Source organism: Vanessa tameamea, chromosome W (assembly GCF_037043105.1).
Source record: "Vanessa tameamea isolate UH-Manoa-2023 chromosome W, ilVanTame1 primary haplotype, whole genome shotgun sequence".
Classification (NCBI taxonomy): Eukaryota; Metazoa; Arthropoda; class Insecta; order Lepidoptera; family Nymphalidae; genus Vanessa; species Vanessa tameamea.
This window is the reverse complement of record NC_087340.1, coordinates 891,950-904,938: the sequence shown is the minus strand read 5'-3', so window position 1 is coordinate 904,938 and position 12,989 is coordinate 891,950. Positions and strand designations below refer to the sequence as shown.

The window sequence follows — 12,989 nt, the reverse complement described above, 5'->3', positions numbered from 1 at the left end:
GAATAGGAGGTGGCGTCTTAGTTGCATTGAAATCTAATGTGTCGGTCAAATACCACTCCACCATTCTCTCAGTGAATATGGCTGCAGATATAGTTTAAGTCTCCATTGTCCTTTCGCCTTCCCCTTTATCTAAATTGTTGCATGTTTATTGTTGTTATTTTCCCCACGGCAAGTATCAATTCGAAGCGCTCGCTGAATTCTTTGAATTGATCGCCAATGAGGTACTTAGCCAAACTAATGACCACGTTTTGATTACGGGTGACTTTAATATTTCCTCAGCCTTGTGGGAACATTCAGGTAACGCTATGATTATTAGCAACTTTTTCGAAGATAATGATTTGATAAGTACATTGTATAATTTTTTGAATTTTACTAATCTTAGGCAATTTAACTCTATCCCCAATTTGAATAATATATATCTCGACTTAATAATTAGCAGCGGCAACTGCTCTGTATGTGGTGGTTCCCCTTCAGTTCACGAAGATCCTCATCACCCAGCCTTGTTTATATCACTTAACGTACTTACAAAGGTTTCTTTAATTAATGCTCCCCGTACAGTTCGCTTATTTCACCTAGCAGATTATAATGCTATTAATAATGCTTTGGCTGACGTTGACTGGATAGGTTTACTAAATGACTGCGATATCACTAAGGCCGTTGATGTTTTTTACGAAACCATTAATTCTGTTATTGCTGATTTGGTTCCTGTTAAAACAGTCAAATATGAGAACCAATATCCCTTTTGGTACTCTAAAGCCTTAATTAAAATTGTTGCTGAAAAACTTAAATATCATAAAAGATGGAAGACTTACAAACGATTCTCATATTACGAAACTTTCAATATGTTAAGGGAGCGTCAAAAACAGGCACAAGTTGAATGTTATGATAAATATATTTGTGACTCTGAATTGAAAATCAGACGTAACAGTAGGCATTTCTGGTCTTTTGTTAAATCAAAAAAAACTACCAACAATATACCCAATACTATGTACTTCAAAAATCAAACCGCGTGTGATGGCAAAGAGATTTGTAACCTTTTTAATGATTATTTTAAATCTGTTTTTGAACCAGTAAATTCATCTAGTGTTTCTACTGATAGAATTTCTCATAAATATATTAGCATAGGGTCTGTCGATATCACACATAAAACAGTTATTGAATATTTAAAAAAGCTTGATGTTAATAAAGGCTATGGACCTGATGGTTTACCTCCTATATTTTTACATTCGTGTCGTCAATTTCTTTCTTATCCAATATTTTTATTGTTTCAGAAGTCTTTAAAAACAGGTGATATGCCTTATTTATGGAAACGTTCTTATGTAGTTCCCATTTTTAAATCTGGAGACAAGCATAATATTCAGAATTATAGACCCATTTCCAAATTGTGTGCAGTAGCAAAATTATTCGAAAAAAATATTTATGATAAAATTTTCCCTCTACTGAGAACTATCCTAATCGAACAGCAGCATGGCTTTGTAAATAAAAAATCGACAGAAACGAATCTCTGCGAATTCGTTCATCGATTGATTACATCCATGAATAGAGGGCACCAGGTAGATGTCGTGTATACTGATTACTCCAAAGCCTTTGACAAGATTTCACATACGCTATTAATAAAAAAAATTGAAGGGGTCGGTATACACGGCGATCTTCTTCGTTGGCTGTCTTCTTATCTCCGCAACCGTAGCCAGGCTGTGACGATTAGGGGTTTTTGTTCGTCGTTTATACCTGTAACTTCTGGTGTTCCCCAAGGTTCTCACCTCGGACCACTGCTGTTTAATGTGTTTATCAATGATATCGACGATATTATAAAGCATTCTTCTTTTTTGTTATATGCAGACGATATGAAAATTTTTAGATCGGTCACGTCTTCACTTGACTGCTTATTGTTACAGGAAGATCTTGATCGGCTCTGTATATATTGCAAGGACAACTTTCTTAGTGTAAATGTGTCTAAATGTAGCATTATCACTTTTTCACGAAAATTAAATCCAATCACCTACAATTATTACTTTGATTGTAATTCTTTGAATAGAGTGACTGAGTTGAGGGATCTGGGAATTTATTTAGACAATAGGCTTACTTATAGGTTACATTTAACCCAAATAACAGCTAAAGCCTATCGTATGCTAGGTTTTGTTCTGAGAGTCAGCAAAGATTTTAAATGCAACTCAACGTTTGTTCTTTTATATAATACGTTGGTTCGATCTGTTTTGGAATATGGATCTATTATTTGGAATCCACACTACAATTTATATATTGAGATGTTAGAAAATATTCAAAGAAAATTTATAAAATACCTTAATGTTAAATGTCGTACAACAAATGAAACTTTTACAATTACTCCACTTGCTGATCGTCGAACACTTAGAGATCAATTATTTTTGTTTAAACTAATAAGGAATTACATAGATTCACCCTACCTTCTAAATTGCTTAAGATTCAGGTGTCCTAATATACGAACACGAAATAAGGCTTTGTTTAGTTTGCCCTTATTAAAGTCAAATTATGCACGAAATTCTTTTATATATAGAGGATGTAAGGGGGCGCAAACTACACCTTGGCGCTCCAAGCCAACCTCAACTGCCCGTGGTGCATCCTGCCGATCAGCAAACGAGGCTCTGGCGACCGACTGATGGCGGTATAACCATCAAAAATAGGCGTAACTAAATACCACAGGCCGGTAACGGGCAGCAGCGTCACCGGTGCGAGAAGTTGCGTCCTGCGATCGCCAACCCGCCTGCCCAGCGTGGCGATTATGGGCAATACCTCCAAATGGTAAAAACAGGTAAGCCACGGCCCCCAGTTCCCGGCGGTCCCGCTATTCCTCGTCATGGTGGCGACGGTGGTAACGGCGGGACGAGGGGTGCTAAGAATCACCGGGCTACGGGAGGCCACCACAACCGACTGACCCTGGCGACGTACAACGGACGCACGCTACGGCTTGACTCGCATCTAGCGCAACTCGAGGTGGAACTTGGGAAAATTAGGTGGCACATATTAGGGTTATGTGAAGTCCGTAGAGAGGGAGAGGACACCGTAACCCTCGAATCGGGCCACCTAATGTACTTCCGAGAGGGAGACCAACAATCCCAAGGAGGCGTTGGGTTTCTGGTTAATAAGTCCCTAGCTGACAACGTTACGGAAATCTCCAGTGTGTCGAACAGGGTAGCGTACCTCATTATAAAGCTCACCGAGAGGTACAGCCTCAAGGTGGTGCAAGCGTACGCACCGACCTCGACACACTCGGACGATGAAGTGGAGGAAATGTTCGATGATATATCGAGGGCCCTCCACTCCACCACGAAAACCCACTACAACGTTGTCATGGGGGACTTCAACGCTAAAGTGGGAGTACAGAATTGTAGCGAATCGGTAGTAGGACCCCATGGATTTGGAAGCAGAAATCATAGGGGGCAAATGCTTGTCAACTTCCTCGAACGGGAGGGGCTCTTCTTGATGAACTCCTTCTTCAAGAAGCAGCCCCAAAGGAAGTGGACGTGGCAAAGCCCCGACACTATGACCAAAAATGAGATCGATTTCGTCATGACGGACAAAAGGCACATATTCAGAGACGTCTCAGTGATCAACAGGTTCAATACCGGTAGTGATCACCGACTTGTCCGAGGCTCTCTGAATATCAATTTTAAGGCCGAGCGCGTCCGTCTGATGAAGTCTACACTCCGACCATCCATGCTCCAAACCACTGCGGGATCTGAAACGTTCCAGTCAAACCTGGAGAACCGATTCGCTGCCATGAAAACCACAACAGACGTAAACCAGAACCTCAAAAATGTAGTGAGAATTCTCAGGGAAGAAGGCACGAGATTTTGTAGCATGCAGCGTAAGGGCAGAAAGTCCAAACTTTCGGAAGAGACTTTAGGGCTAATGAAGAAACGACGTGAAAACCCACCTGTCACTTCGTCCGAGAATCGGCAACTAAACCAAGAGATCTGCAAGCGCGTACGACACGACCTCCGGTGCTCCAATACTCTTATGATTGAAAGAGCCATCGAGCAGAATCGGGGGTCTAAGGTGTTCGTACAATCTCTTGGAAGAAGCCACCTGACGAAGTTGACCACAGCAAGTGGAGAAGTCGTTTCTTCCAAGCCGGCAGTTCTTTCGGAAGTAGAGAACTTCTACGGCCGGTTATACCCATCGCATGCATCTCGACCTGATCCCGAAAATGAGGATCCTAGAGCTACATTAACACGCCATTTCACCGAAGACCTGCCAGAAGTCAGTATTGGCGAAATCGAGATTGCTCTTAAACAGCTTAAAAATGGAAAAGCCCCTGGAGAGGACGGCGTTACAACAGAGCTATTGAAAGCAGGAGGTAAACCCGTACTGAGGGAGCTCCAGAACCACATTTTGGTTTCTAGTTTCTTAGATATATTTTTTTAGTGAAATAATAACTGTAAAAAATAGCACAATCGATGAGAAGTTAGCAATTTTTAGAGATCTGGCTGAGTTAATGTTTTCAAATGATAACGAGCAACCATCTGTACAAAGTTCGAATTCATTTTGCTTTCTAGTTTCTTAGATTTTTTTATTTTTTTTTTTATTTATAAACACTTTATTGCACACAAAAGACAAAAGATACAGTGTACATAACATTACAAGAACATATAACAAAAAAGAGAAGCGTGCAAAGGCGGTCTTATTGCTTAAAGCAATCTCTTACAGACAACCCTTTAGAGTAAGAATTTGTCTGTGGGAAACGGGATGGTGCAAACAAGCATGTTTTATTCTTAAACAACTAAAAATTAATCTTTAAATAATACAAATAATATATAACAAAATACATATATATAAGTTTAATAAATACATATGTATTATATATACTAAATAATTATATAAATAAAATTATATATATAGCAGAAAGTTATACTAAACATATAGAATAAAAATAAAACTTACGTACATAAAATATAATACTTAATAAATAAATACTAATAGTATGATAATATAGGAAATAGTATTTACGCAGATTGAATAGATAAATAATACTTATGTAACCTATTTTTAAATATATAAATTGACTCAGATTGACGAATATCGGTAGGTAGCGTATTCCATAGCTTTGCAGCTGTCATCGTAAAGGATTCGCTATAGAAGTGGGTATGAGCGACCGGCAGTGACAGTTTGTTGTCAGAGCGTGACCGCAGTTCATGTGGATAGCTGACGTCAGTACCCACAAAACAGAACCGTTCCTTCAAATACGCGGGAAGAAGAGGATTATAGAGGATAGAGTAAAGAAGAGATAACATGTGCAAGTTGCGACGATGTCGAATAGTAAGCCACTTAAGTTGCGCCCGATATTCGGAGACGTGATCAAATTTCCGTAGACCAAAGATGAATTTGATGCAAACGTTCTGTAACCTTTCTAGCTTATTGAGTTGGTCCTCAGTAATGTTTGTGTAACAACAATCTGCGTAGTCCAAAATAGGAAGTAGAAGAGTTTGACATAACGTGATTTTAGTCTTAATGGGCAGAAAGTGTTTCCAACGTTTTAACAAATGAAATGTGGCGAAAACTTTTCTACTGACTTCAGCAACTTGCACAGTCCAGGATAATGTATTATCGATAAGAAGACCAAGGTTTTTAACGGAACTGCTAAGTGATAAAGACGTATTGTTAAAGATGATCGCAGGTAGGTTGGCGTAATCAACTTTAGTAAGTAGTTTGGAGCTGCCAATAATAATGACCTGCGATTTATCTGGATTTAAAAGAAGCCCGCAACAAATTTTATGCAATTCCTGGTTCAGCCTCTCAATAGCCCCTCCGATACCTGTTAAGGGAGCAGAAACGTAGACCTGCAAGTCGTCAGCATAAAGATGAAAGGAAGACGAGAGGTGATGGGATACAGTATTAATAAAAATGGAAAATAAAAGTGGAGAGAGGACACTGCCTTGAGGAACACCAGATGAGAGAGATTGGAGGCTGGATAATTTATTATTAATCCGTACACATTGCTGACGACCAAACAGGTAGCTACGAAACCACTCACATGCATCGGAAGAGATATTAATCGACCGAAGCACTGCCAGCAGGAGATCTAAATCAACCGTATTGAACGCATTACTGAAGTCCAATAATGCCAGGACACTAACATGTCTGTTGTCCATGTTAAAACGTATATCGTCGCATACTTTAAGTAGGGCAGTAGTAGTACTATGACCTCTCCGAAATCCTGATTGGAAATCAGAGAGTACATTGTACTCTGCTAGATACTTTGTTAATTGAAGATGGACAATACGTTCTAACACTTTAGACAGAAATGGAAGGATAGATATTGGACGAAAGTGAAAGAAAGATATGGGATTTTTGTTTTTGGGAATAGGAAGGATATAAGCTAAACGCCAAGTGGAAGGGAATTCATTATGGTCAAGGGAGAAATTGAAAATGTGAAATAATATAGGGAGAACATAATCTAACACAGCAAGTATCATTCTACGTTTGATTCCATCACATCCCGTGGCATCGGATCTTATTGCAAGGATGTTGGCCTTAACGTCACTAGCAGTAATTGGGGAAAAGTGAAAAGAGGGTCTGTTAGGAATAGGCAAGGATCTAAAATGATTTAAAGTACTAATTATATCACTGTTGTTCATTAGGACAGTACTAGCAAAAAATCCGTTCAGAGCATTGAGATCAACAGTATGAGGGATCCTGGATGCTTGTCGTCCAATACCTAGAGATTGTAGGAATTTCCATGTCTGAGAAGAATTGCTGTTCTCAATCTTATCTTGTATATATTTACGTTGAGCATCTCTACATACTTTACGGCACCGATTACGTAAACTCTTATATTTCACGAGGTTGTCAATAGTTGGGTTTAATTTAAATTTTGATTTAGCTCTGTCACGCTTCTTCATTAACTTCCGAATGTCCTGAGATAACCAAGGTGCAGGTAGGTGTTTGAGCTTGATGGGACGGAAAGGAGCATGTTTATCGAAGAGATCATTTAGAGAGGAGTTAAAAAGTTCAAGTTTCTCATCGATAGTAGAAGCGTTTAAAATTGAGTCCCAATTGATAGCACTAAGATCCTGCATAAATTTTTCGTTGTCAAAATGTTTGAAGCTTCGACGCATGACCACAGTGGGTTTAACTTTCGGCGGACGTACTTTGTACGACAGATATATTAGGTCATGGTACGAAAAGGCTTCAGTTCAGTTCAGGCTTAGTTGTCCGTGAATTTCAACATGCTCCAAGGATGAAACAAAGGATAGGTCAAGTTGGCTTGGGATGCAGTTGGGAAAGTAATGAGTGGCATTGGATGGGAGAAAATTTAAATTGGAGCTATTAATTATGTTCAATAAGCGCTTGGCACGAGCGTCATTTTTGATAAGGCAGATATTGAAGTCGCCCATAATAATAGCATGGTTAACATTAGGCAAGGAATTTTCCAATAGACTTTCGAACGTGTCGAAGTAGTCTATGTGGAGCGAAGGACTGTAAAAAACACCGAGTAGTACCTTAATGTGTCCAAATATGACCTCAATGAGTATGTGCTCGGCGGATTCAGAGTATTGGGAATCGGATTTATTCAGGATAGTGAAAGGAATGTGGTTACGTAAATAAATAGCAACTCCTCCGCCTCCTTTTCCAGTTCGATCATTGCGGATAAGATGAAAGTTAGGTAATGAGAAGGAGGAAGAAGGAAGAGATGGCTTGAGGAATGTTTCGGAGATAAGGATAGCGTGAATATTAGAGTTGCCAAAGGAAGATAAGAGATCAGGATAGTGAGCTGGAATACTCTGCGCATTCAAATGAACAACATTAAAATTTTTTTTTGGGAAAAGAGAGAAGGTTGAATCAAGAGAAGAGGAAAGCGGGATGTAAGTACTATGAAAACTGTCAGCCGAAGAGGAAAGTGATGCAAAAGTGTTATCATCGTCTGAGTCAATATTCAGATCGATATTATTAATACTCATACTAAATAAATATAAATATATATATATAATAAATATATTTAAAAATAATATATATGTATATTTAAACAAATGTATATAACCCGTAAAAGCTAATTTTATCAGACAAAAACTTACACTTACCAGCACTAACACAAGTTGGTCATAGTTAAATGCATGAAATAGAACAAAAACAGTGCAAACAGCAACACCAAAGCATAGCAAAAACATCAAAAAAAAAAAAAAAAAAACATTTAGGCACAAAAATCAATCAAAGGATAGATAATAATTAAATCTCCTCGCTTAGTAGTTAGGTATATTCAGCGAATATTTAAACAATATGACATTTAAACACAATGACAAGTGCTTAAAATGAAAACAAATAGGTATTGATAAAAAACAAATAAATGAAGTTACATTAATTTACAAAATATATATATCTATGTTTTATCAAGAAATAACAGTAGATATATGGTATCCATATTTCTGCTTAAAACGGAACGCTTTTGTTTATGGCTCAATATTTGTTTACTCTGTAATCTCATTTGTCAGTTTGACCTTTGAGTTTGACAATCATTATAATGAATGTCTTATTATATATAGTTTAGAGTACTAACAATTATTTGTAATTTATCCTATTATTAACCCTTAATGTTTGTGTTGTTCTAGGTTACGGATTAACAAGGAAATTACTACTACTATACTTGACTTTAAAATTTAATTGAGTTTGTTATCTCAACCATACCGATCAATCTCATTCGTGTCTTCTCCATCCTACGTGACATTGGCGAAATAATCTGTGCCCTGTGGCACAACTAAAAGCCATTAAACTAAGAATTGAATTGAATGAATGTCGGTATCGGTAAATAAATAAAAGAATTGTGTTCGATAAATTATATCGCGAGTCGAAGTACTGAGATTTAATTATTATTACTCTATAATTCGAATGAGATCTCACAACATGCACACACCGAACAATGTGATTGTGACAAGTAACTAAGATAAATAAATAAAGAGATAAGCGGATAGAATTATTGCAACCGTAATGAAACAGATAAACAAACACCGCAGAAGCAAAATTAATATAAAACTATGACACAAAGATAAGGGATAATTAATAACATAAAACAAAAGAAAAGAAAGTATTACTTTTTGACGGTTCTTTTTGGCCTGATGTTGGAGATTTTCAAGTCTTTTGATGCCAGGGTGCCGCAGCTAGTAGAAGCAGTAGGAGTAGTGTTTACCTCTGTGATGTCGGTGGATGAAGTTAAGGACTTTAATTCAGCCATCGTAGAAATCCTCTTCTTAGTGCCATGTGACTCTAAAACTACCACAGTGCCGTTCCTAGTCCAGCACTTTGTGATCCCGAATCGCTGACGAGCCGCAACAAAAACCTCATGACGTTCTTTAGTGAGGAATTCAGATATAGTAATACCAGTATTCCTCAAATTGGTTTTACTGAACCAGACCTTATTTCTAAGGTCAATATTTCGGAATTTGATAAGAACGGCACGTGGCTTGTCAGAGCTGGAGCGGCCGAGACGGTGACAACGGCTTATATCTTCCACTTTCAATTCGGGGATTTTTAGATGTTCAGAAAGAATCTTAACGGTACCTGACACCAATTTTTCTGATTTGCTTTCCTGAATGCCGTGGACAAGAAGAATTTTTCTACGGGATTTCATTTCTAACTCATCATACTTGCCAGCCAAAAGCCCAAGTTGTAACTGAAGCCCCTCTAGAGCACCCATAACAAAACTTCTGAAGACACTGAATTGAGCCGCAATATTGGAAGTAGGACTTGTGGCCGGGATGGAAGCACTTTGAAGATTTTTTTGAAACTCGGCCATTTTATTATCAAAGTGATCTCTGAGTTCAAATATTGTGTGTTTCAAGGACTCCATTGTTCTGCTGCTGTTGTATTGTTTGAACAATTGGAAGAATTTTATGAAAATTTTTATTGTGAATGCGATAGGCGTTTAGTGTAGACTATAATTGTTGTCATTAAAGGAATGTAATACTGGTAAGTGACAAGACTTTCACAGCATATTTCTCATTAATTTAATTAAATAAAACGAGAGCATTAAAAAACATGAGTTCACTTATTTTACACCTACCCGCCTAGATATATTTTTTTAATGAAATAATAACTGTAAAAAATAGCACAATCGATGAGAAGTTAGCAATTTTTAGAGATCTGGCTGAGTTAATGTTTTCAAATGATAACGAGCAACCATCTGTACAAAGTTCGAATTCAGTTTGGTTTCTAGTTTCTTAAATATTTTCTTTAAATGAAAAAATAACTGTAAAAATAGCATAATCGATGAGAAGTTATCATATTTTGAGAGATCTGGCTGAGTTAATGTTTTCAAATGATAACGAGCAACCATCTGTACAAAGTTCGAATTCATTTTGGTTTCTAGTTTCTTAGATATATTTTTTTAGTGAAATAATAACTGTAAAAAATAGCATAATCGATGAGAAGTTATCATATTTTGAGAGATCTGGCTCAGTTAATGTTTTCAAATGATAACGAGCAACCATCTGTACAAAGTTCGAATTCATTTTGCTTTCTAGTTTCTTAGATATATTTTTTTAGTGAAATAATAACTGTAAAAAATAGCACAATCGATGAGAAGTTAGCAATTTTTAGAGATCTGGCTGAGTTAATGTTTTCAAATGATAACAAGCAACCATCTGTACAAAGTTCGAATTCATTTTGCTTTCTAGTTTCTTAGATATATTCTTTAAATGAAATAATAACTGTAAAAAATAGCACAATCGATGAGAAGTTAGCAATTTTTAGAGATCTGGCTGAGTTAATGTTTTCAAATGATAACGAGCAACCATCTGTACAAAGTTCGAATTCAGTTTGGTTTCTAGTTTCTTAAATATTTTCTTTAAATGAAAAAATAACTGTAAAAATAGCATAATCGATGAGAAGTTATCATATTTTGAGAGATCTGGCTGAGTTAATGTTTTCAAATGATAACGAGCAACCATCTGTACAAAGTTCGAATTCATTTTGGTTTCTAGTTTCTTAGATATATTTTTTTAGTGAAATAATAACTGTAAAAAATAGCATAATCGATGAGAAGTTATCATATTTTGAGAGATCTGGCTCAGTTAATGTTTTCAAATGATAACGAGCAACCATCTGTACAAAGTTCGAATTCATTTTGCTTTCTAGTTTCTTAGATATATTTTTTTAGTGAAATAATAACTGTAAAAAATAGCACAATCGATGAGAAGTTAGCAATTTTTAGAGATCTGGCTGAGTTAATGTTTTCAAATGATAACGAGCAACCATCTGTACAAAGTTCGAATTCATTTTGCTTTCTAGTTTCTTATATATATTTTTTTAATGAAATAATAACTGTAAAAAATAGCACAATCGATGAGAAGTTAGCAATTTTTAGAGATCTGGCTGAGTTAATGTTTTCAAATGATAACGAGCAACCATCTGTACAAAGTTCGAATTCAGTTTGGTTTCTAGTTTCTTAAATATTTTCTTTAAATGAAAAAATAACTGTAAAAAAAGCATAATCGATGAGAAGTTAGCAATTTTTAGAGATCTGGCTGAGTTAATGTTTTCAAATGATAACGAGCAACCATCTGTACAAAGTTCGAATTCATTTTGGTTTCTAGTTTCTTAGATATATTTTTTTAGTGAAGTAATAACTGTAAAAAATAGCACAATCGATGAGAAGTTAGCAATTTTTAGAGATCTGGCTGAGTTAATGTTTTCAAATGATAACGAGCAACCATCTGTACAAAGTTCGAATTCAGTTTGGTTTCTAGTTTCTTAAATATTTTCTTTAAATGAAAAAATAACTGTAAAAAAAGCATAATCGATGAGAAGTTAGCAATTTTTAGAGATCGTGCTCAGTTAATGTTTTCAAATGATAACAAGCAACCACCTGTACAAAGTTCGAATTCATTTTGGTTTCTAGTTTCTTAGATATATTTTTTTAGTGAAATAATAACTGTAAAAAATAGCACAATCGATGAGAAGTTAGCAATTTTTAGAGATCTGGCTGAGTTAATGTTTTCAAATGATAACGAGCAACCATCTGTACAAAGTTCGAATTCAGTTTGGTTTCTAGTTTCTTAAATATTTTCTTTAAATGAAAAAATAACTGTAAAAAAAGCATAATCGATGAGAAGTTAGCAATTTTTAGAGATCGTGCTCAGTTAATGTTTTCAAATGAGAACTAGCAACCATCTGTACAAAGTTCGAATTCATTTTGCTTTCTAGTTTCTTAGATATTTTTTTTAAATGAAATAATAACTGTAAAAAATAGCAGAATCGATGAGAAGTTATCATATTTTGAGAGATCTGGCTCAGTTAATGTTTTCAAATGATAACGAGCAACCATCTGTACAAAGTTCGAATTCATTTTGGTTTCTAGTTTCTTAGATATATTTTTTTAGTGAAATAATAACTGTAAAAAATAGCACAATCGATGAGAAGTTAGCAATTTTTAGAGATCTGGCTGAGTTAATGTTTTCAAATGATAACGAGCAACCATCTGTACAAAGTTCGAATTCAGTTTGGTTTCTAGTTTCTTAGATATATTTTTTTAGTGAAATAATAACTGTAAAAAATAGCATAATCGATGAGAAGTTATCATATTTTGAGAGATCTGGCTCAGTTAATGTTTTCAAATGATAACGAGCAACCATCTGTACAAAGTTCGAATTCATTTTGCTTTCTAGTTTCTTAGATTTTTTTATTTTTTTTTTATTTATAAACACTTTATTGCACACAAAAGACAAAAGATACAGTGTACATAACATTACAAGAACATATAAAAAAAAAAGAGAAGCGTGCAAAGGCGGTCTTATTGCTTAAAGCAGTCTCTTACAGACAACCCTTTAGAGTAAGAATTTGTCTGTGGGAAACGGGATGGTGCAAACAAGCATGTTTTATTCTTAAACAACTAAAAATTAATCTTTAAATAATACAAATAATATATAACAAAATACATATATATAAGTTTAATAAATACATATGTATTATATATACCAAATAATTATATAAATAAAATTATATATATAGCAGAAAGTTATACT

The 12,989-nt window shown here is 35.6% G+C and overlaps 1 protein-coding gene across 1 annotated transcript; it reads left to right on the top strand.

Annotated features, from left to right (window-relative positions):
• The first annotated feature begins 2,775 nt into the window (after window positions 1-2,775).
• LOC135194587 (craniofacial development protein 2-like) lies at window positions 2,776-5,814 on the top strand. Its single transcript, XM_064220197.1, has 2 exons — window positions 2,776-4,148; window positions 5,769-5,814. Exons 1-2 carry the CDS (start codon window positions 2,776-2,778, stop codon window positions 5,812-5,814), a joined length of 1,419 nt encoding a protein of 472 aa, XP_064076267.1.
• The last annotated feature ends 7,175 nt before the right edge of the window (window positions 5,815-12,989 follow it).

Coding starts and splice junctions, on each gene's coding strand:
- LOC135194587 (XM_064220197.1), top strand. CDS start 2,776: ATGGTAAAAACAGGTAAGCCACGGCCCCCAGTTCCCGGCGGTCCCGCT. Junction 4,149..5,768: donor GTAGAGAACTTCTACGGCCG/GTTATACCCATC, acceptor TTCCTGGTTCAG/CCTCTCAATAGCCCCTCCGA.